This window comes from Neomonachus schauinslandi, chromosome 9 (assembly GCF_002201575.2).
Source record: "Neomonachus schauinslandi chromosome 9, ASM220157v2, whole genome shotgun sequence".
Taxonomy (NCBI): Eukaryota; Metazoa; Chordata; class Mammalia; order Carnivora; family Phocidae; genus Neomonachus; species Neomonachus schauinslandi.
This window is the reverse complement of record NC_058411.1, coordinates 90,378,800-90,403,595: the sequence shown is the minus strand read 5'-3', so window position 1 is coordinate 90,403,595 and position 24,796 is coordinate 90,378,800. Positions and strand designations below refer to the sequence as shown.

At 39.3% G+C, this 24,796-nt stretch overlaps 2 protein-coding genes, 1 non-coding gene and 1 pseudogene across 3 annotated transcripts in view; 1 reads left to right on the top strand and 3 right to left on the bottom strand.

The window, feature by feature from the left end:
- Nucleotides 1-19,653, top strand: part of USP50 (ubiquitin specific peptidase 50) — a 33,923-nt gene extending 14,270 nt beyond the window's left edge. The window contains exon 7 of the mRNA XM_021694008.2: nucleotides 19,462-19,653. Coding sequence (XP_021549683.1) covers nucleotides 19,462-19,653 — 192 coding nt within the window. The remainder of the gene's footprint in view (nucleotides 1-19,461) is intronic.
- LOC123325796 lies at nucleotides 11,707-11,808 on the bottom strand. The gene has a single exon (XR_006540648.1). It is a non-coding gene; the product is annotated as a U6 spliceosomal RNA (small nuclear RNA).
- On the bottom strand, nucleotides 16,023-16,123 carry LOC123325808 (annotated as a pseudogene).
- A 52-nt stretch (nucleotides 19,654-19,705) lies between the features above and the next one.
- Nucleotides 19,706-24,796, bottom strand: part of USP8 (ubiquitin specific peptidase 8) — a 75,218-nt gene continuing 70,127 nt past the window's right edge. Inside the window, 3 exon segments of the mRNA XM_021693915.2 lie at nucleotides 19,706-21,461; nucleotides 21,617-21,749; nucleotides 23,817-23,959. Coding sequence (XP_021549590.1) covers nucleotides 21,276-21,461; nucleotides 21,617-21,749; nucleotides 23,817-23,959 — 462 coding nt within the window. The 3' untranslated portion in view covers nucleotides 19,706-21,275.

Genomic DNA, 24,796 nt, shown 5'->3' with positions numbered 1-24,796 from the left:
ATATCCTAACTAGCCTTGTGCCCAATTCTAGTCAGGCAAACCACTGACTCCTGACAGGGTAGGTTTTGCCAGCTTTTGTGCTTTATGGAAATAGGATCATACAGCATGTACTCTTTTGTGTCTGGCTCTTATCACTCAAAATTATGCAACGTTCATTCATGCCGTCAACCCTTTGTGTTGTCCAAGCAGCCTATTTTATTTTTGATGGTTTCCAGTAGTTGAGGGTGTGTTAAATGTCCCAAAAGGGAGGATCTTGGTCAGCAGCTAGATTTAGACATACTGGAAGACAGGCCCTCAGGCAGCAGCTTTTAAAGTATGCCAATATATACATACAGCTCTGTGGGACCACATGCATAAAGGCTTGCTGACCACCAAAGCCAAGGCAATCTGGAGGTGTTCCTTGGGCCACAGTCGGAAAAATCAGGACCCCAGATGAATGTAAAACCTCCCTTGTGGGAGATACCAGTAAGTTGTAGCAAGGCAGAGGGAGAACACAAAGATGGCATCTACCAGCCCAGAGCCTCGACAGCACCTCTGTTGGCCCCTAGTCTAGGTGTGCCAAACCTAAAGCCTTCTCCTCGGGCTTCATGAAGCCCCAGGACAAGCAAATAGGCCTCTTTCACAGAAAGACTGGGGGGTGTGTCTCATTCTGCTGTCTGTCCAGTGTCTTGGGGGTGACAGCTTGCCAGGAACTGTCTCTCTGATTGTTGTAATCCTGTAGGACCCAGGAACACAAGCTCCCCCGGCCACCAGAGCTAGGCAGTTATGGAGAATCCCTTGGATGGCATTCACAGAAACCAGCTCCACTCTGGGAGACGTTAGCACTCTGGAGCATGGCAGAGGGGGATGTGAAGAGGGCTCCCACAGGCCTGCAGGACTCCCCATGTGTGCTGAATTAGATGCCTGCCCTTAACGCAGGCCAGTGCTCTAAAATTAGCAGATGAGCCTCATTCACGTAAAGCCTGGGCACCTCTCAATTGGCTGCCTCTGTGTTGCACCCTGGGACAGGTGAGTCTGAACACTTGAAGAGCCGTTATAGCTTGTTATAGCCTTGTGGGTCTCACGGATGCAAGCCCTGTTGGTTTTTGGTGAGTCCCTGGGAGGAGGTGAGCGCACGATTCTACATCGCTATCTTGAGTGAGTACCCCTTTTTTCTTCATTTTTAAAGGGAATAGTCAAGGATTATGCTTGCTGTGTTTTAGTAGCGATACTTTATCAGGTTATTGATACTTCCTTCTATTTTGGTTTTGCTAACACTTTTTGTGCATGTTTGTAAAGGTAGTGAATTTTATTAAATCTTTGTCTCTACAATAATTGAGAAATGGCCCTCCTGAACCCTTTTTAATCTGTTCAATGTTGAATTATATTTATAGATGTTCTAACTTACTACCCTTTACTTTTACTACCCTTGTACTGCTGGGGTAAATACTGTTTGGTCATTATTATCTGAGATGTATTTTGCTTGATTTGGTTTACCACACTTTAGGATTTTGCAATAATCTCTTGAATGAGCGTTATCTCTGCTTTTCTTCCTTATACCCTTTGTCTAGTGTAAGTATCAAGGTTAAACTGACCTCATGAGTTAGAGGAGCTTTTCTTCCTTTTGTACAGAAGTTTGTGTAAGGCTGTGGTAAGTTTCTTGAAGGACTGATAGAACTCACCTGTAAGCCCACCTGGGCATGCACTTCCCTTCGAGGGGTGATTGTTAACTCCTGGTATAATTTCTTTAATGCTTGTAGGTCTATACAGGCTTTGTATTTTCTTCTTCCATCGATTTGATAAGTTAGAATTTTCTGAGTATTTGTCCATTTCATCAGAGTGTTCAGTTTTCTGGCATAACTTTTTTAGGGTGTTAAAAAATTTTCTTTTTCGGGCACCTGGGTGGCTCAGTTGGTTAAGCGACTGCCTTCGGCTCAGGTCATGATCCTGGAGTCCCGGGATCGAGTCCCGCATCGGGCTCCCTGCTCGGCAGGGAGTCTGCTTCTCCCTCTGACCCTCCTCCCTCTCATGCTCTCTGTCTCTCATTCTCTCTCTCGCAAATAAATAAAATCTTAAAAAAAATTTAAAAAAAAATTTTCTTTTTCTTTCTCAGAGAGAGAGAGAGAGAGAGAGAGAGAGAGAGAACGAGAGCAGGAACACAAGCAGGGGGAGTGGGAGAGGGAGAAGCAGGCTTCCCTCTGAGCAGGGAGCCCGATGTGGGACTCGATCCCAGGACCCTGGGATCATGACCTGAGCCGAAGGCAGACGCTTAACGACTGAGCCACCCAGGTGCCCCCCCCCAAATTTAAAATTTCTGCTGGATCTTTAGATATCTGTACCTTTTTTTCATTTCTAATTTTATGTACTTACCATTGCTTTGTATTTTTTCTTGATCTATCTTATTAATGTCTATATTGTTGAAGTCTTTTCAAAGGACCAACTTTTGATTTTTTGATTCTCCTTGTATGTTTTCTGGTTCATTGATCTTCTAATTTTATTATCTTTTTCCACTTTTCTTGGGTTCATTCTCTTACTGTTTTAAACTGGGAGCTTAGTTCATTAACATTCAGTCTGTTCTTTCACATATAAGCATTTAAAACTACAGATGTTTCTCTAGAAAGTATTTTCACTGCCTACCACCTTTTTAATTATAGAACCCTTCAAACACAAAATAGAGAGGACAATATAAGGAACCCTAATGCATCCATTACCCAGCATTATAGATGAGCTATCAACTCACCTATAATACCTGACCCACTCTGCTCCCTGAACCATAATATATCTTTTTTTGCATTGACTACTAGTTTTATTGTGTTAAAAGATTATGATCTGTATAAGACAAATTCTTTTACATGTGTTGAGGCTTGTGTATTTCTATTTATTAGGATCCAGCTTCCTTATGTCATGGAAGTTAAACTTGTGTTATTCAAAGCTATCTCTACTGTTGTTTGTTTGACTAATTGATGGTTGAAAGAACTGTATTGGAATCTTTTTTTTCTTTCATTTTAAAGAGAACAATTAACAATGATGCTTGCTGTAGCTTTTTAGTAGCTACACTTTATCAGGGTATGGATTGTTCCTTCTATTCTGGTTTTGCTAACAGTTTTGTGCATGTTTGTAAAGGTATTGAATTTCATTAAACTTTTTTTCCAACAATAATTGAGATGCTATCGTTTTCCTGAATCCTTTATAATCTGTTAATATGGTCAATTTAAAGATTTTCTAATTTTACTACACTTGCATTGCTGGGATAAATACTATTTGGTCATTATTTTTAAAATTTTTATTTAAATTCAATTAACATGTAATGTATTATTAGTTTCAGAGGTAGAGGTCAGTGATTCATCAGTCTTATAAAATACCCAGTGCTTATTATACCACATGCCCTCAGTGTCCATTACCCAGTTACCCCATTCCTCCACTCCCCTCCCCTCCAGCAGCGCTCAATTTGTTTCCTATGATTAAGAGTCTCTTATGGTTTTTCTCCCTCTCTGATTTCGTCTTGTTTTATTTTTTTCCTCCCTTCCCCATGATCCTCTGTTTTGTTTTTTAAATTCCACAGATGAGTGAGATCATGTGATACTTGTCTTTCTCTGATTGACTCATTTTGCTTAGCATAATACCCTCTCGTTCCATCCACGTCGTTGCAAATGGCAAGATTTCATTTTTTTGATAGCTGAGTAGTATTCAATTGTGTGTGTGTGTGTGTGTGTATCTTTTTTTAAAGATTTTATTTATTTGTAAGAGAGAGCGAGAGCAGAAGCAGGGGGAGCAGAGAAGGAGAGGGAGAAGCAGGCTCCCTGCTGAGCAAGGAGCCCGATGCGGGACTCAATCCCAGGACCCTGGGATCATGACCTGAGCCGAAGGCAGCCGCCTAACCGACTAAGCCACCCAGGCATCTCTATGCCACATCTTCTTTATCCATTCATCTGTCATTGGACATCTGGGCTTTTTCCATAGTTTGGCTATTGTGAACATTGCTGCTATAAACATTGGGGTGCAGGTGCCCCTTCATTTTACACCTGTATCTTTGGGTAAATCCCTAGTAGTGCAATTGCTGGATTGTAGGGTAGCTCCATTTTCAACTTTTTCTTTTTTTTTTTTTTTTCATTTTCAACTTTTTGAGGAACTTCCATACTGTTTTCCAGAGTGGCTGCACCAGCTTGCGTTCCCACCAACAGTGTAGGAGGGTTTCCTTTTCTCCGCATCCCCGCCAACATCTGTCGTTTCCTGACTTGTTAACTTTAGCCATCCTGACTGGTGTGAGATTGTATCTCATTGAGGTTTTGATTTGTATTTGCCTGATACTGAGTGATGTTGAGCACATTTTCATGTGTCTGTTGGCCATTTGGATGTCATCTTTGCAGAAATGTCTGTTCATGTCTTCTGCCCTTTTCTTGATTGGATTGTTTGTTCTTTGGGTGTTGAGTTTGATAAGTTCTTTATAGATTTTGGATACTAGCCCTTTCTCTGATATGTCATTTGCAAATATCTTCTCCCATTCCGTTGGTTGTCTTTTGGTTTTGTTGACTGTTTCCTTTGCTGTGCAAAAGCTTTTTATCTTGATGAAGTCCCAAGAGTTCATTTTTACCTTTGTTTCCTTGCCTTTGGAGACGTGTCCAGCAAGAAGTTGCCATGGCTGAGGTCACAGAGGTTGCTGCCTGTGTTCTCCTCTAGGATTTTGATGGATTCCTGACTCACATTTAGGTCTTTCATCCATTTTGAGTCTATTTTTTTTGTGTGGTGTAAGGAAATGGCCAGTTTCATTCTGCATGTGGCTGTCCAGTTTTCCCAACATTATTTGTTGAAGAGCCTCTCTTTTTTCCATTGGACATTCTTTCCTGTTTTGTCAAAGATTAGTTGACCATAGAGTTGAGGGTCCATTTCTGGGCTCTCTATTCTCTTCCATTGATCTATGTGTCTCTTTTTGTGCCAGTACCAGACTGTCTTGATGATGACAGCTTGTTTTTTTTTTTTTTTTTTTAAAGATTTTATTTATTTATTTGACAGAGAGAGACACAGCGAGAGAGGGAACACAAGCAGGGGGAGTGGGAGAGGGAGAAGCAGGCTCCCCGCAGAGCAGGGAGCCCAATGCGGGACTCGATCCCAGGACCCTGGGATCATGACCTGAGCCGAAGGCAGTCGCTTAACCAACTGAGCCACCCAGGCGCCCGATGACAGCTTTGTAATAGAGCTTGACGTCTGGGATTGTGATGACACCAGCTTTGGTTTTCTTTTTCAACATTCCTTTGGTTATTTGGGGTCTTTTCTGGTTCCATACAAATTTTAGGATTATTTCTTACAACTCTGTGAAAAAAGTTGATGGTATTTTGATAGGGATTGCATTGAATGTATAGCTTATTCTAGGTAGCATAGACATTTTAACAATATTTGTTCTTCTAATCCATGAGCATGGAATGTCTTTCCATTTCTTTGCATTGTCTTAAATTTCTTTCATCAGTGTTTTATAGTTTTCAGAGTACAGGTCTTTCACCTCTTTGGTTAAGTTTATTCCTAGATATTTTATAGTTCTGGTGCAATTGTAAATGGAATTGTTTTCTTAATTTCACTGTATTCTGCCTCATTAGTGTATAGGAATGCAACAGATTTCTGTACATTGATTTTATATCCTGCAACTTTACTGAAATCATTTATCAGTTCTAGTAGCTTTTTGGTCTTTAGTTTTTTGAGTGTTTAGGGTTTTCTACATGTCATCTGCAAACAGAGTTTTACTTCTTCCTTACAAATTTGGATGACTTTTATTTCTTTATGTTGTCTAATTTCTGTGGCTAGGACTTCCAGTACTATGTTGAATAAAAGTGGTGAGAGTGGACATTCTTGTCTTGTTCCTGATCTTAGGGGGAAAACTCTCAGGTTGTCCCCATTGAGAATGATGCTGACTCTGGGTTTTCATTTATGGCATTTATTATGTTAAGATTATTGTTCCCTCTAGACCTACTTTGCAGAGTGTTTTTATCATGAATGAATATTGTACTTTGTCAAACACTTTTTCTATATCTATTGGAATGATCATACGGTTTTTATTGTTTATCTTATTGATGAAATGTATCACATTGTTTTGTAAATATTGAACCACCCTTGCATCCTAATATGAAATCCCACTTGTGGGGCGCCTGGATGGCTCAGTTGGTTAAGCGTCTGCCTTCAGCTCAGGTCATGATCCCAGGGTCCTGTGATGATGCCCCACATCGGGCTCCCTGCTCAGTAGAGAGCCTGCTTCTCCCTCTCCCTCTGCCTGCCGCTCTGCCTACTTGTGCTCTCTCTCTGTCAAATAATAAAATCTTAAAAAAAAAAAAAAATCCCACTTGTTTGTGGTAAATGATTTTTTTAATAAGCTGTTTGATTTGGTTTGCTAATATTTTGTTGAGGATTTTTGGATCTATATTCATGAAAGATATTGGCCTGTAGTTCTCTTTGTGTGTGTGTGTGTGTGTGTGTGTGTTTTAATCTGATTTTGGTATCGGTGATACTGGTCTCATAGAATGAATTTGGACATTTTCCTTCCTCTTGAATTTTTTGGACTAGTTCAAGAAGAATGACATTAGCTCTTCTGTGAAGCCATCTGGTCCTGGACTTCAGTTTTTTGGGGAGTTTTTGGTTACTGCTTCAATTTCATTGCTGGTGATGGATCTGTTCAAATTTTCTATTTCTTCTTCTTTAGCTTTGGTAGGTTATATGTTTCTAGATATTTATCCATTTCTTCTATGCTGTCCAATTTGTTGGCATATAGGTTTTCATAATATTCTGTTACAATTGTTTGTATTTCTGTGGTGTTATTTCTCCTCTTTTGTTAGTATTTGGTTCTATCTTTTTTTCAATGAGTCTTGCTAGAGGTTTATCAATTATGTTATCTTTTCAAAGAATCAGCACCTGGTTTCATTGTTCTGTCCTATTGTTTTTTTAGTTTATTATTTATTTCTGCTCTAATCTTATTTCCTTCCTTCTGCTGTTTTGGGGTTGTACTTGTTCTTCTTTTTCTAGCTCCTTTCGGCCTAAGGTTAGGTTTTTGAGCTTTTTCTTGCTTCTTGAGGTAGCCCTGTATTGCTATAAACTTCCCTCTTAGAACTGCTTTTGCTGCATCCCAAAGATTTTAGATCATTTTGTTTTCATTTTCATTTGTTTCCATGTAACTTTTTATTTCTTTGATTTCTTGGTTGACCCACTCAGTGTGTACTAGCATGTTATTTAACTTCCACGTGTTTGTGCTCTTTCCAGAATCTTTCTTGTTTATTTCTAGTTTGATAGCGTTATGGTCAGAAAAGATGCATGGTATGCTTTGATCTTCTTGAATTTGTCAAGACTTGTTTTGTGGCCTAACATGTGATCTATTATGGAGAATGTTCCTTGTGTACTTGAAAAGAATGTGTAGTCTGATGTCTTAGGATGGAATGTTTGAATATATCTGGTGAATCCATCTGGTCCATTGTGTCATCATTCAAAGCCATTGTTTTCTTGTTGATTTTCTGTTTAGATAATGTGTCCATTGATGTAAGAGGGGTGTTAAAGTCCTTTACTATTATTATATTATTATCAAGTAGTTCCTTTATGTTTGTTATTAACTGTTTTATGTATTTGGGTGCTTCTATGTTGGGTGTATAAATATGTACAATTATTATAGCCTCTTGTTGGATTGTCCCCTTTATTTTTATGTAGTGTCCTTCTTTGTCTCCTGTTACAGTCTTTGTTTTAAAGTCTATTTTGTGGGGCACCTGGGTGGCTCAGTTGGTTAAGCATCTGCCTTTGGCTCAGGTCATCACCTCAGGGTCCTGGGATCGGGTTCCCTGCTCAGTGGGGAGTCTGCTTCTCTCTCTCCCTCTGTGTGTGCTCTCTCTCTCTCTCAAATAAATAAATAAATATTTTAAAAAAAATCTATTTTGTCTGATGTAAGTCCTGCTACCCCAGATTTCTTTTGGCATCCATTTGCATGATAAATATTTCTGCATCCCATCCACCCCCACACCCCACTTTCAATCTGCAGGTCTCTCTTGGTCTGAAATGAGTCTCTTATAGGCAGCATATAGATGGGTCTTTTTTTTTTTTTTTTAAATCCACGCTGTCATCTCATGTCTTTTGACTGGAGCATTCAGTCCATTTATATTCAAAGTAATTATTGATAGATATGTATTTATTGCTATTTTGTTACGTGGTTTGTGGTTGTTTCTGTAGGTATTCTCTGATCCTTTCTTGCTCTCTTTCATGTTTTGTTGGCTTTCTTTGATATACTTGGATTCCTTTTTCTTTATTTGTTGCATATACATCATTGTTTTTGATTCATGGTTACCATTAGTTTTGTATATAACATCTTCTGCAAATAGCAGTGTATATTAAGTTGATGGTCACTTAGTTTAATCCCATTTTTTACTTCTCTGCCCCCCCCCCCCATGTTTTAGGTATATGGTGTCATATTTTGCATCCTTTTATTTTATGAGTCCCTTGATTGATTTACAGAAATATTTATTTTTACTGCTTTTGTGTTTTTTACTTTTCATACTCTCATTGATGGTCTTTCTTTCCATTCAAAGTGTCCCCTTTAATATTTCTTGTAGGGCTAGTTTAGTGGTCCTGAACTCCTTCAGTTTTTGTCTGAGAAACTCTCTATCTCTCCTTCTCTTTTGAATGATAGCCTTGCTGGATAGAGTATTCTTGCCTGTAGATTTTCCTTTTCAGCACTTTGCACACCAGAGGGGGTGACATGAGATAGTCAAAGTTCCTGCTGAAAAATCAGCTTACAGCCTTATGGGGTTTCACTTGTATGTAACTGTCTTCTTTTTCTTTAAAAAACCTTTTTATCACTACTTTTTGCCATTTTAATTACCTTGTGTCTTGGTGTGGACTTCCTTGCATTGAATTTTGGTGGAAATCTCTGTGCCTCCTGGACCTGGATATCTGTGTCCTTCCCCAGATTAAGGAAGTTTTCAGCTATTATTTCTTCACATGAATTTTCTGCCCCCTTATTTCTATTTCTTCTGAGATCCCTATAATGTGGATGTTGTTATACTTGATGGAGTCACTGAGTTCCCTAAGACTATTCTCAATTTAAGTAATTTTCTTTCCTCTCCTTTGCTCAGCTTGGTTACTTTCCATTACTCTGCCTTCCAGATCATTAATTTGTTCCTCTGCTTCATCTAGCATGCTATTTATGACATCAAGTGTATTTTTAATTTCATTTATTGTGTTCTTCATCTCTGACTTGTTCTTTTTTAAATATTTATAAGCTATATTTATTGTTTTTCTGACCAAAGTACAATGATTTTTAAATCTCCGTAAATAACAACAACAACAACAAAAGTATTCAAGAACATAAAACACAAACGGAAAATTAACCATTAGATGTTTTTACTTCATACCAACCTGACATTTAGTCTAGAAAATAAAAACACTTTGAAGCATTGCTAAAATGCTAACCAAATCATTTTATCATTTACATATCTTACCCTCAGAATTATGTCAGAATAAAGCTGACAGTTCTGCCAGGATCTGAATCCCCAGTGACCCCATCCCAATCCCTGGAAGCAAAGAAGATGCCCTGTCACACAACTTTATATAAGTTGTAATAAAACAAAACCTGTGTTTTCTTACCTTCCTGTAGGAAACGGTCAGCCTTTTAATAACTACTAAAACACTCTTATGAGTTTGTTTACCAAACACATTTTACAAGAACCAACTACACAAAAAGTTCCTTTGGAATTTGGTCTACAAATTCACTTAACAGGTTGGAAATTTAAAACCTATAAGAAAATGAGGAAGTAGGGAATTCCTAATCCTAACCTGCTGCAATTATTAAAGGGATATACACACGTACTGAAAAGTTTTGCTCACAGACGGCACGAACTATAAAAGGGATATGCTTTTTGAGTAAAAACAAAGAACTAGCTGATATCCTTTTTTGTTTTTTATCTGTGTTAAGGGTCTCACTGATGCCCTCCACTCTTAAGTCCAGTGAGTATCTTTGAGATCATTACTTAAGTTCTCTTATCAGGCATATCACTTGTATCCATTTCACTTTGGTCTCTTTCTGTGGTTTGGTCCTGATCTTTCATTTGGGAGACGTTTCTCTGTCTCTTCATTTTGTCTAACTCTCTGTGTCCATTTAATTCTCTGTTAGGGAAGTCAGCTACTTCTCTTCCTCGTAATGGAAATAGTTCTATGAAGAAGAGGTCCTGTAGTGCCCCGCAGCAGTGTCCCCTGTCCCCTAGGACCTCACGTGTCAGGGAGTGTGTCCTATGTATGTTGTGCTGTGGAATCATGGCCTCTTTTTCCTTCAGTCCGGTGTCTGCAGAGGCTGTCTTTGCCTGTTGTGGGCCCTGAGGTGTGTGGTGGTCTGCTTGCAAAAGGAGACCTGCCCCACCACTGCTGGAAGTGATGTCCCCCGAGACCTGCAGTTCAGCGATGTGGTGCTAACAGGTTTATACTGGTCTTTTGGGGGAAGGGGCCGCAGGGCCAGGACTGACGTGAGCAGGCCTGGGAAGGACAGATCTGCCCAAGCGTCAGGGGTTGGGGCTTGATGCAAGCACATTAGGAGCGTCGGTGCTGTGCTCTGTCCCGCAGGCAGCCATTGCTTATGCGGGAGTGTGTGTGGGGGACACAAGGGAGGGAAACTGCGCCTGCCAACTCCTCTCTTCCTGAAGTGGTCTCCCTGTGATCCCTGCCTCTCCAGGCCACACTCCAAGATGAGCAAATCCCTCGCCCTCCCGACTGCCCCAGGCCTTTTCCAAACTGCTGGTTCTACATAGTATCTGCACAGGCTGTTTATCCCACTGTCTCTTTAGAGGGCGGGGACTCTGCTTCCTAACGTCCTCCAGTCTCTCCCAGGGCCAAGCCCGATGCTTTTTAAAATTCCAGGCAAGCCCTGCAGATGTTAAGTACTCACGAAATTCAGCCCCTGTCACTATAAAAGGCAAATATTACAGAGATTCGTCCTCCCCGTTTATGGGCTCCCCAGCGTGAAGGTCTGTTTTCCGCCCTTCTCAGTGCCATCTGCTTTGCTCCCAGACCACATCTTCACCCTTCCTCCCTTCCTCCATGTGGCCTCTTTCCTGTCTTGAGTTGTGGAGTTTGTTCTGGCAGTCTTTGGGTTGTTTGCTAGGTGATTTGTGCTGATATGGGTGTTATCTAGATGGATCTGTGGGATGAGGCCAACTTAGGGTCCTTCTACTCCACCATCTCCCCAGCCCTCTGGGTATTAATTTTGTATCCTGTAACTTTACTGAATTAATTTATTCTAGTAGTTTTTTGGTGACGTCATTAGGATTGTCTATGTAGAGTATCATGTCATCTGCAAAGAGTGACAGTTTAACTTCTTTACCAATACGGATGCCTCTTTTTTTCTCTTTTTGTTGTCTGCTTGCTATAGCTAAGACTTCCAGTATTATGTTGAATAAAAGTGAGAGTGGGCATCCTTGTCTTGTTCCTGATTTTGGAGGAAAAGTTCTGTTTTTCACCATTGAATGTTAGCTATGGATTTGTCATATATGGCCTTTATTATATTGAGGTATGTTCCTTCTAAACCCACTTTACTGAGACTTTAAAATGAATGGATGTTGTACTTTGCCAAATGCTTTTTCTGCATCTATGGAGGTGATCATGTGATTTTTATGCTTTGTTTTGTTGATGTAGTGTATCATGTTTATTGATTTGCAAATATTAAACCATCCTTGCATCTCCAGAATAAATTCCACTTGATTGTGGTGAATGATTTTTTTTTTTTTCAGTATACAAATTGTCACAAATTTGAATGTCATTCTGACGCAGGGGCCATGCGAATCTCTATCATTCCAATTTTAGTATATGTGCTGTTGAAGTGAGCATGGTGAATAATCCTTTAACGTGTAGTTGAAAGCAGTTTCATATTTTGTGGAGGATTGTTTAAAAAGATCTTATTTACTTATTTGAGAGAGAGAGCATGAGAGTGCAAGGAAGGACAAGTGTTGGGGGGGGGTCGGGGGAAGGGCAGAGGGAGAGGGAGAAGCAGGCTCCCCACTGAACAGGGAGCCCGATGCAGGACTTGATCCCAGGCCCCCCAGGTCATGACCTGGGCCGAAGGCAGATGCTTAACCAGCTGAGCCACCCAGGTGCTATTTTTGTGGAGGATTTTTGCCTCTATGTTCATCAGGGATATTGGCCTATAGCATTTTTGTGGTGACTTTTGTTTTGGTATCAGGATGATCCTGGCTTCATAGAATAAATCTGGAAGCTTTCCTTCCTCTTCTATTTTTTTGGAATAGTTTGAGAAGAATGGGTATTACTCTTCTTTAAATGTTGGGCAGAATTCCCCTGTGAAGCAATCTGCTCTGGAACTTTTATTTTTTGGTAGGTTTTTTTTTGTTTGTTTTTGGTTTTTTTGAAGATTTTATTTATTCATTTGAGCGAGAGCACACGTGTAAACACAAGCAGCGGGGAGAGGCAGAGGGAGAAGCAGACTCCTGCTGAGCAGGGAGCCAGATGCAGGGCCTGGAGATCACGACCTGAGCTGAAGGCAGATGTTCAACCAACTGAGCCACCCAGGTGCCCCTTTGGTAGATTTTTGAACACTAGGTCACTTTTGTTACTAGAAATTGGTCTCTTCAGGTTTTCTATTTCCTCCTGATTCAATTTTGGAAGATTATGTTTCTAGGAATGTATCCATTTCTTCTAGGTTGTCTAATTTGTTGGTATATAATTTTTTATAATATTTTCTTATAACCCTTTGTATTTCTGTCATGTTGGTTGTTACTCCTCTTCTTTCATTTCTCATTTTATTTATTTGGGTCCGTTCTCTTTTTTTCTTGATGACTCTGGCTAAGGGTTCATCAATTTTATCTTTTCAAGGAACCAGCTCTTGGTTTCATTAATTTTTTTTCTATTTTAAAAAATCTCTATACCTTTATTTCTGCTCTGATCTTTACTGTTTTCTTCCTTCTACTAACCTTGGGCTTTGTTATTTTTCTAATTCCTTTAGATGTAAAGTTAGGTTGTTTATTTGAGGTTTTTCTTGTTCCTTGAGGCAGGCCTGTATTACTATAAACTTCCCTCTTAGAACTGCTTTTGCTGCATCCCAAAGATTTTGGACCATTTGTGTTTTCATGTATTTTTTTCTTTATAACTTTGATTGCTTCATTGACCTATTGGTTGTTTAGTATCATGTTTATTAGCCTCCCTGTGTTTTGTGTTTTTTCCAGTTTTTTTCTTGTGATTGATTTCTAATTTTACACTGTTATAGTCTGAAAAGATGCATGGTATGGTTTCAATCTTCTTAAATTTACTGCCATTTTTTTGTGGCCTATCATATGATCTATTCTGGAGAATATTCTGTATGTACTTGAAGATGTATTCTGTTTTTGTATGGTATGTTTGTATATATCTGTTATGTCCATCTGTCTAATGTTTCATTCAAAGACATGGTTTCCTTATTGATTTTTTTTTTTTTTCTTCCTGGATGATCTGTCCATTGATGTAAGTGGGGTTTTAAGGTTCTCTACTATTATTGTATTATTATCAATTTATCTCTTTATGTCTGTTAATATTTGCTTTATATATTTAGGTACTCCACTGTTGGGTGCATAGGTATTTACAATTGTTATGTCCTCTTGTTGGATTGATCCCTTCACTGTTATCTGAAGTGGTGTGGGCCTGGAGTATTCCAGCATGCTTTGCGCCTGTCACCTTGGCATAAATGCTAGAGCTATTGTGAGCGCTAACCAGGGGGGGTTTCCCGTGTGTACTGGCTGTGGTCACCTTGGTGGGACAGCTGGGGCTGGTATGGGCTAGGCCTGGGGACAGGCCGGTTAGGGCGCCTGCACTGGTCTATGCTGTCAGGGTGGAAGGCAGCATAAATTGTGTCCATCAGCCCCTCCCACCCGGAAAGTGTTCTAGCAGCAACCCTGCTGTTCGGCAGAATTTTAGGGCTGGCTCTTTTACATGCTGGTTGCTCTCTTAAACTGCTGTTTTTGTTTTTGTTTTTGTTTTTTTCCTGTGCCCAAGGATAGGAATCTGTTCCTGGTCCTCAGTACTATCCCTCCCCACGGACCCTTCATTACTGGGTCTCTATTTCTCTTGCTGTTCTCTTTTGCTGTTCTTCTGTTGTACAAAAGCTGTTCAGTTGGCCCTCAGTTCTTCTTCAAGAGGAGTTGCTTTATAAATAGATGTAATTTGGTGTGTTCTGTGGAGAAAGTGAATTCAGAGTCTTTCTACATCACCATCTTGGATCAGATCTCCCCTGGCTGAATTGTTTTTTATTCTGGTTCTTTAAGGGCAAGGACTCAGATTCCCATTTCCATCTGGCTCTCCTAGCATTAAGTCCCACTGATTTTTGAAGCTCCCAAAGTGAATCCGCACTGGTTCTCAAAGCCAGATGTTAGGAACTCATCTTCCCAGGACACATCCCCAGTGCTAGGGGTGCCTGGTGTGGGGTCTGATCCTCTCCCTTCTCTGTGCTTGTGGTGTCCCTCCTGTTTGTGGTTAGTCCTGCCAGGGATTGGTTGTCTCCATAACTCCCACCCTTTTTGATGTGGCCTCTCTCTAGATTAACTGTGGTAGGTCTGTTCTTCTTGTCTTCAGGTCATTTTCAGAGTTCGTTGTATAGATGTAGCTGTTATCTTGTTGTGTCTGTGGGTCGAGGTGAGCTCAGGATCCTCCAATCCACCATCCTCTCTGACTCCCTTCAATGTTTGCTTTATATATCTGGTTGCTCCTCTACTGGGTATACAGATATTGACAATTGTTATGTCCTCTTGTTTGATTAATCTCTTATTAGGTAAAGCCCTTCCTTGTCTCTTTGTCTGATACAAGTATTGCCACCCCAGACTTTTTTGTTTTCATTTACAAGGAATATCTTTCTCCATCCCTTCACTTTGTTTTTGTTTTTTTTTAGATTTATTTATTTATTTTGTTGAAGATTTTACTTGACAGAGAGAGACACAGTGAGAGAGGGAACACAAGCGGGGGGGGAGTGGGAGAGGGAGAAGCAGGCTCCCTGCGGAGCAGGGAACCCGATGTGGGGCTCGATCCCAGGACCCTGGGATCAAGACCTGAGCCAAAGGCAGATGCTTAACGACTGAGCCACCCAGGCGCCCCTAGATTTTATTTTTAAGTAATCTCTACACCCAACATGGGGCTCAAACCTACAACCTTGAGATCAAGAGTCACACACTATACCAACTGAGCCAGGCGCCTCATTCTGTGTCTTTAGGTCTGAGGTGAGACTCTTGTTAGGCAGCCTATAGATGGGGCTTATTTTTCATCCATTCAGTCATGCTGTCTTTTGATTGGATCATATAGCGCATTTCAATTTGAAGTGTCAATAGGTATGTACTTACTGCAATTTTTTTAAATTGCTTTCTGATTGTTTTGTAGTTCCTCTCTATTCCTTTCTTCTTCTCTTGCTCTCTGACTTTATTCAGTGTTAGGCTTGGACTCCTTTATTTTTTGTGTATCCTAAGTTTTTGGTTTGTGGTTACCACGAGGTTCATATATAACATCCTATGTATATAGCAGTCTTTTTTTTTTTTTTTTAAAGATTTTATTTGATAGAGACACAAGAGAGGGAACACAAGCAGGGAGAGTGGGAGAGGGAGAAGCAGGCTTCCTGCAGAGATGGGAGCCCGATGTGGGGCTCGATCCCAGGACCCTGGGATCATGACCTGAGCCGAAGGCAGACACTTAACGACTGAGCCACCCAGGCGTCCCTGTATATAGCAGTCTATATTAAGTTGTGATGGTTAAGTTTGAATACATTCTAAAAGCACATTTTACTCCCTCCAAGTTTTATGTATATCCATGTCCTATTTTACATCTTTTTGATATTCCTTGAGTAATTTTTGTAGATATAATTTATATCTAAATATAATTTATACTACTTTCGTGTTTTAACCTTTATTCTAGCTTAGTGATTGATCTACTACCTTTCCTGTGTGTTTGCTTTTTTACCTGTGAAAATTTTTCCTTTCATAATTTTCTTCTAGTTTATGGCCTTTTCTCACTTAAGTCTCTAACCTTGCTTGTAAGGCCGGTTTAGTGGGGATGAACTCCTTTCACCTTTGTTTGGGGAAACTCTCTCTAATGAATTTGCCTGTCATCCTCATGCAGAGGCCATGCTAAACTTCTCTGTCATGCTGCAGTGTTTAGTATATGCAGTGCCGAAGCGAGCACCTCATCTCCCTTTCACTTCTGAATGATAACCATGCTGGGTGGAGTATTCTTCACTGCAGGTTTTTTCCTTTCAGCATTTTGAGGATATCAGGACAATCCCTTCTGGCCTGTAAAGTTTCTGCAGAAACGTGGGTTATCTTTTCTTTCTGGTTGCTTTTAAGATTTTTTTCTTTGCTTTTGTTCTGCAGTCTATTTACCCTTGGTTTATTTCCCAAATTTAAAGATTCATGACTTTTATTAATAGTTTCCAGTCATCATCACTTTTAATATAGTCTTGCTCCTATAATACACTCTTTTCTTTTAGAACTTCTAGGCATACACTGAATCTTCTTATTCAATTTTTCATCACTACTGCGTTCAGGATAATTTCCTTAGTTTCATTTTTATAGTTTATTCATTGTCTCGCCAATTCTATGTACTATTTAATTTCTACACCAACTTTTTTATACTGAATTTTTAAGTATTTTTCACTTCTGGAAGTTCTCTTTAGTTTTTTGTTAGCTTCCTTAAGTATCTATCACTTTATTTTTTATTTTATTTTTTTAAAGATTTCATTCAGTTATTTGACAGAGAGCACAAGCAGGGGGAGCTGCAGGCTGAGGAAGAGAAAGAAGCAGGCTCCCCGCTGAGCAGGGAGCCCGATGTGGGGCTCAATCCGAGGATCCCGGGATCATGACCTGAACTGAAGGCAGCCACTTAACTGACTGAGCCATCCAGGCGCCCTTGTCTATCACTTTTTTTTTTTTTAAGATTATTTATTTATTTGATAGAGACACAGCGAAAGAGGGAACACAAGCAGGGGGACTGGGAGAGGGGGAAGCAGGCTTCCCGCGGAGCAGGGAGCCTGATGCGGGATTCGATCCCAGGATCCTGGGATCATGACCTGAGCCAAAGGCAGACGCCCAACGACTGAGCCATCCAGGCGCCCCTGTTGATCAGTTTAAACATGTTTTTGGAGTCTTTTATTTGGTAAATCTATTATCTAAAGTCCTCGGGAGGGGTTGTTAATCATGCCATTTATTGCCTTCTGACTTTTACTCATGGGGGTTGTTTCCATGTGTGTTCTGTAATTCTGAACTGTGAGCTGAACATCACTGCGGTTTTATATGTGTGTATCCCATACAGCCTGAATTAGGCACACCTCTCCAGAAACAGAACGTAATTCTCTTTCTTTTTGCCAAGTGCCACCCAAATAATTCTCAAAATAACCCCCAGAATAAATTCACAGGCTTCGAGGCCATGTAGGTAGTGTAATTTTGAATCTCCAGTAAGTCTGTGGTAACAAATTCCAGGAATGACTGTCTCTGCACCAAGAGCATAAGCTAAGACAAGTACTAGTTTATTCTTTACTGAGGGTGAGTCTCTTTAAGAATCCTGGCTATGTGTGTGGCTCCCAATTCAATGCCTCGCCTTGCAGAAACCTAAGACTTTACCTCTTGTGCATGTGGAACCTTTGAAATCCGGGCACCCTAGTTCCAGGGACCAGGAACTGTCTTTATGCCCAGGCAGTCATGGTATCAACCATGTATCTGGCTATTCTTTTATTTCCTATTTTTGGCCCCTGGGGATTACTCTCACTATAAAATCTTTTAGTATCAGCCATGCATTTCAAAGTGTGTTTACCAAGTTTATCCAACTTTCCTTAGTTTTGTAACTAAGGCTTTCACGCAAATTGTCTGCCATTAACTGTTGAAATTTAAGTCTGGAAAGATGCTTTACCTTCTATTATGTCAAAAAAAATTTTTTTACATAAAGTTATCCAAACTGAACATAATGCTCTAGCTGTGATTAGTTTGATCCATTCAGAACAAGAATACTTCGTCTTCTGGATACTACATATCCACCAAATGTCTTTTTCTCCAATTACATCATACTATCAAGGGCACCATTTTATAAATAAGGAAGCTGAAGCATGTCAGCTTAAGGTCACAGGGCAAGGACCAGGACTAGAGCTTGGATCTTTTAAGTGTTAGCTTTGAGATATTTTTGTAACATGTAACGTGAGAGGTAGGGAAAATGAAGGTCTAAGGGAACATTTAGTAAGTACCGCCTATGTGCTAGTTCTGTAATACCAAAGATACCGGATAACTGCTGTATAAGACGTGTCTTATTACCCCATTTTCACAGATCGGGAAATTAAAGCTCAGAAGGTTTAAATAATTTTCTTAAGGTCATTGTGCAGTATTAGAGCTGAATTCAGTCAGAAATGATTATAAAAATCCATCTCCTGGGACGCCTGGGTGGCTCAGTCGGTTAAGCATCTGCCTTCAGCTCAGATCATGATCCCAGAATCCTGGGATCAAGCCCTGCATTGGGTTCTCTGCTCATGGGCGAGCCTGCTTCTCCCTCTCCCTGCCGCTACCCCGCTTGTCCTGACAAATAAATAAATAAATAAAATAAAATAAAAAAATAAAACCTTTCCTCTATACCAGGGGTCAGCAAACTTACTCTGTAAAAGGCCAGATAGTAAATATTTTAGGCTTCATGAGCCATATGGTCTCTTTTGCAACTATTCAGCTTTACTGTTGTATTGTGAAAGCAGCCACTGAGTAACGAAACGAATGAGCATGGCTGTGTCCTCATAAAACTTTATTTACTGAAATTTGAGTTTTATATAATTTTCACATGTCACAAAATATTTTTATTTTTTCAACCATACAAAATATGAAATGCATTCTTAACTCCCAGGCCACGCAAAAACAGGCTGCATTTGGCCCAAGGGCAACTGGTTTGTTACCTCTGCTCTACACCATCCATCTGCTGAGAAGTGGGGTTCTCCAGCATCTGTTTCAAACATTCCTTTACTGGGTTAGGAAAGACATGGGAAAAAGAGAATGGAACAGGTTCTTCTTTGGATGCTACATGACTAAGGGGGTTGTTGCTGCCCAAGCTCCTCAGATTGTGTTGTAGCAATGTGCAGTTGTTTAAACGTCTTGTCCCAACGTTGTCTTTTTTTCATGTCTCTCCTTAGCCTATCTTCAAAATTAAACTGTAAGCTCATTTAGGAAAGAGCACTTTTCTTATTTTACAATTTCCTTTAATCTTTAATAGTCTATGTGTAGCAGGTGCTCAGTATTCAATGATATTCGATGCTGCCAAATACTATCCTATTTCATTCACGGGCTCTTTACATAGTCAATGGGCCCAATATATAAGCAGTTCAATGAATGAAAAATAATATAGCAGTTAGGCCATATGTAGGATTTAACAATATTACTACTTCCTTTTAACTTAGCGTAAGGGACAATTATGAAAAATATTCTTGGCCCTACCTTTTTTGTTCCAATAGAATTATTTGCATGTGAATACTAAGTCCGACATTCCTTCTTCCCCTAGAACCACTTCGGTGACCTGGATGGTGGCCACTACACTGCTTTCTGCAAGAACTCAGTGACCCAGGCCTGGTATAGCTTTGATGACACACGAGTCAGTGAGATTCCAGATACTTCAGTTCAAACTGCTACAGCCTATCTCCTGTTCTATAGCTGCCAGCCCTTTTCTATACCTATAAAAAAATGCAAGAGCTAGGAAAAATGCTATTTCCTGAAAACTGCAAAACAAGCAATCAGAAACTGGTACTTAAGTTTTGCTTTGTCATTAAACTCTTGCAACTTATTTGCATCACTGACATTTTTAAGTCTTGTATATTGTGTACCCTTTTATATGATAAGGCTCTACCAAAGAAGATAGGTCTGGGCCTTCCAAAAAAGGCAGCATGAAAATAATGAAATGCTAATCGATGGGGACCTTCAAAGCACTGCAAATTATGTATCAATTTCAGGCTTCAAAATTCAATGTTTATTAAGGTGAATTCTTTATCATAGAGTATCTCAATTACATATATCCACCAAATTATTTTCCAAAGATACTTTATGGAGCTGAACCAAAGTAAGTTTTGTTCAAGTGGCTCTGTGACCTTAAGAATATGATTTAAAATACTTAATTGATCAGACAATTTAGCCAAGAACTCTAATAAGTCTCTTAGACCAACTGCAGAACATGAAAGGTTGCCAACCTCACAATTCAAAACCCATCCTTTCATCCTCTCCCTGACAGTCCATTCAGAAGTACCTTTTACAATCTTATTTTTATACGGAGAGTTTTTATTTATTTCATCTATAGCACCTGAGTCCATGAGGTAATAATAAATTCTAAGCTCCTCTCTCTCTTTGAATACATCATTTTGTAAAGGTGTGGTTCTTAATGCAGTTCACTTTGCAGTCATGTCTGATTCCTATCCCTTTCTATTTTAATTCTGACTCCCAACTCTGAGAATCCTATGCAGTTTTGGATCAAGTTGAAGGCAGAGTAAAGTCGGGTCCTAATGCAACAGGGTAAATGAACTAAATATTAAGTGAATATAGTAGGATCGTGTGTGTGTGTGTGTGTGTGTATAAAATGGTTTGCTAATATAAAATTAAAGACAGAACACTTACAGGGTTTTAAATTATTTTTCTCATTAAGATTTTAATGTAGGTGTAAATGAAAATTCTCATTTTAAAAAATTAAAGAAAAGTTTCCATTTTTTTTTTTTTTTTTAGAATAAAGATTTAGTGCACAAATACAGCCCAAAGCCAACAAAAAAATAGCTTTGCCCTGTCATTTCCCTAAGAAAGCACTGCAGTTACTCAGAATAGGCCAAAAGAAAAACAATCCTCTGAGTTCTAGGCTTCACAAAAGGACCACATATTATACTATGTACATTGATTTGATGTGCAAGTGTGCAATAAATATATACACATACATTCCTATCTGCTTTACATCATTCTAGAGTATTCATAGATCAAGCTGGGATTTAGAAATGTGAAAAGGCCATACAGTGAAAAGGAAAATAAAGGATATAATGGTTTTTAGAATAGAATGCTATAGAATAATAATGCTTAGCTAGTTAATTACTTTAACTTTGGAGCAAACTAAAGGTTTGGAAATAAATGGTACCTGTAAGGAGTGCTTACTGCGATACTTGTTACATATTAGTCAATTTTTCGATAATAGCACTGACCTAAAATATATGGTGATAGTAACACAGCTCCCACTGTCCTAGAATTCCTCTAAAGGGCCAGCTATAGCTAGCCAGTATCTTTGTAAGTATGCCAAGAGTTGTGTTGCTCAGCCTCTTAAAAGAGAACTAGCTTATAACCTACTTCTCCTTATGTGGCTACGTCAGTTGCTCGTGGTCCCAATGAAGTATAAAAGAGGATATAAGCTGCCGAAGACTTCACAGAAGAAACAGAGATATCAGAAACTTCATGATCATCGAATTTAAACCACCGCTGTCTTGCTGCATTTTTACAATAGGCAGTGTAGTGGCCTCCATCCAGCCCACCGTAGTGATTCTGGGCCAAACGAGATTGAAAATCAGTTCAAACTGAAATCAACATATTCAACATATTTTAAATAATTCAAAGCTCTGTTATTTTCCTATATAGTAAGGAACCACTTGAAACTTTTTCTAAGCAAAATATGAAAATTTCTAGTTCAAGATACTTACTGAAACAGAAAACAAATTATATTTCTTCAAATTGTTCTTTGGACCAATAACATACTGTGCCAAGTCAAGATTTTCTAACGGGAAGTCCACAGAGGTCTGTAATTTTTGTTTCCACCTGCCATCGTAGGAAAAACTGCAGAGCAAAACATGACAGCAATTATACCAACAGACCAAAAATATCAGAAGGACTCTAATTCATTCCTTAACATTCTAGATTTTTAGCCAGGACCATAAACCATTTCAAACACACTCAGAATTTCAGTAGTGGAAGGACCTGTAAAGACGTTTGGCTTCATTTCCACTTTACAAACGAGAAAACTGAGGCACACAGATATGAAATGACTTGCCCTAGGTCAAACAGCTAAGGGTCGTAGAGACAGAGTCCTACCTTGAACCCTTGAACCCTAAGCCAGCTAGAACTGTTAGATGAGTCTACAAAGGTAACAAGCTATGAAGTCCCATGTTGACAATGCTAGTCACCACACAAGTACAGAAGAAAGACTGAGGAGAGCTGCTCTATACGTTTAAGACTGTACTGCTGGGGACACTGGAGCTGGAAACTGCGAGCACACAGACTACACAGGTACCCCCTGCTTTTCAAAAGTTGGCGTGACACTGCTTCGTTTTAGGGAAGACTTGTATTAGTACCTGTTTTTGCTAACCAAAAGAAATCTGAAGAGGATTTCTGCTTTTAAGAAAAAAGGTGAAAAGTACCAACAGCATTCGGCAGCATGTTTTGCAGTAAGCTGGAGGAGGCGGCAGGCACCCTGGTGAGCAGCGAGAGTGGTACCACCAGGTACCACCAAGCTCCTGCCCGGAATACTCAGCATCAAGCCGCCACAGCTCTGAATTGTCTGTTGGCATCTGTGTTAGCAAGATGTGTCCCTAAGGTATCAGAAAAGCCCAAGAGAAGGTTATTTTTGGGGTCTGGAAATGTTCAAAGATTTTCCATATAAATTAATGGTAACTGCTTCTTTGCTTTTTACCATTTTGGCTTACGAAAGATTTCACAGGAATACTCTTTTTGCATAGCAGGGGAAAACTGCAGTGGCATTCCACTGTCCTGACATACTCTGCTCCTTTAAACACCAAAATACTGGTATGTTATAATATTATATATAGTAATATTACATATTATTATATTATTTCAGAGTTAATTTTCAAAAACTGAATTCTGAACCATTTATATTAAATATGTAATCATTTATAGAATGTTTATTATACCTCTACAATCCTCAAGAAAAAAAACTGTAAACAAGCTTCTGTTAGAAAATTTACATGAGGAATCTGAACACATCAATGTTGAAATTATAGTAACTGCCAAAGAATCTCCAATAATACAAAATGAAATTAAATATTCTTTGAAACAAAAATTACAGCTCTCAATAAAAAGATTAAGCTTAAAAAGTTTTTCAAAATAATGACTCATAGTTATCACCCCATGGATAGATTATACAAAGAGAAAAAAAAAAAAAAAAAAATCGGAAGACCTGGGACATGTTTACAACTATCTGCTATTATTCCTTCTATTACAGGGTCAGGTCCAGGGAAAAATCTGGACAAAAATGTCTGCACCCAACAATGGCATCCTTAACATCTTTAAGACTACATTTAAAAAACCACCTATGTTTCAGGAGCGCCTGGGTGGCATGGTTGGTTAAATGCCCGACTCTTCATTTCAGCTCAGGTCGTGATCTCAGATCATGAGGTCTAGCCCTGCGTCGGGCTCTGTGCTCAGCACGAAGTCTGTTTGAGACTCTCAAACTTCTCAGACTTTGCCTCCACATGGGCGTACTTGCTCTAAAATAATTCTTTAAAACATTCTATATTTCATCTTCAGCACAGGATTCTTTTTTTAGTTTACTGTTTGATAAATTTTATTGGCTAATCATTTCTGTTCTACTGTGTAAATACATTTTCATTTGATGTTTTATAATGATGTAAAATTTCTATATTTGAAATGCAGTAATTAAATTTCATTTTTTTTTAAAGATGAAATTACATGAAAGAGTCATGTTATCATTTTGCTCTGTCATTGCAAACACTAAGGTAAGGAACTAGAGTCTCTCATTTCTGCCTTATTTCCCTGAGATAATCTTCCTTTGTAATGCATCCTTAGCAGGCAATACAACAAAATGACTTAAAATGAAGGACTTAGAATTCCTTCATCTACTATTGTAGAAAACTTTGTTTCCTTTACCGTTTCAGATGCACTAAAAGCACAGGTGGCAACTTCCAGATTTCTATCTTTTTTAAAGAATCCCGTCGAGTTCTGCAGTGACTGCAGTAAAACCGATTGTTATCTGTGAGCTTCTCTTCTTTGGAAAATAATCTAAGGCAATCCTGGAGGCAAAAACAAGTAGTAGTTACTCATTAATTCATTTCTTCACAGTATCACTGGGCATCTACTCGAGAAGTTATTCTGCTCGTAAAGTTTATGACCTAGGGGCATGCCCAGAGGGGAGCGCTGACAGTAACAACAGTGAAGTGTGTGGTGAGCGCTGCCAGGGGCGGAGGGAAGCAGTCCTGCGTGTCTGTGCTCTACCTGCTCCCTCCGGAAGTCTTGCTGGAAGAAAGGACATTCTCAAGGAAGCAAACACAAAGGTATCAACAAGCTAGCTAAATTACACTGTTGTGAGGAAAACAGGCTATTTGATCCCCAGGTAGAGCAAATTCTTATAAAAGTGAACCTAAATTAAAATCACTATACGATTTTCAAACTTCAAAGTGCAAACTTTAAAAAACATTTAATGCTGAAAGAATATTTAATAGGAAAATATCTTTTAAAAAGGAAAACTTTGGGGCGCCTGGGTGGCTCAGTTGGTTAAGCGACTGCCTTCGGCTCAGGTCATGATCCTGGAGTCCTGGGATCAAGTCCCACATTGGGCTCCCTGCTCAGCAGGGAGTCTGCTTCTCCCTCTGACCCTCCCCACTCTCCTGTGCACTCTCTCTCATTCTTGCTCTCTCAAGTAAATAAATAAATAAAATCTTAAAAAAAAAAAGGGAAACTTTAAAAAAAATCTTTAATTTTTTCTACTATACACACACATAATTAAAACAAAATGTATGTGGGAATTTTACCTATAAAACGTTCATAGGGGTGAAGAGCAGAAGTTACTGAATAAAGTATATGTTTGTATGCATAAACAGCTTTTATTCAACAAATCATTTTCCTTTGAG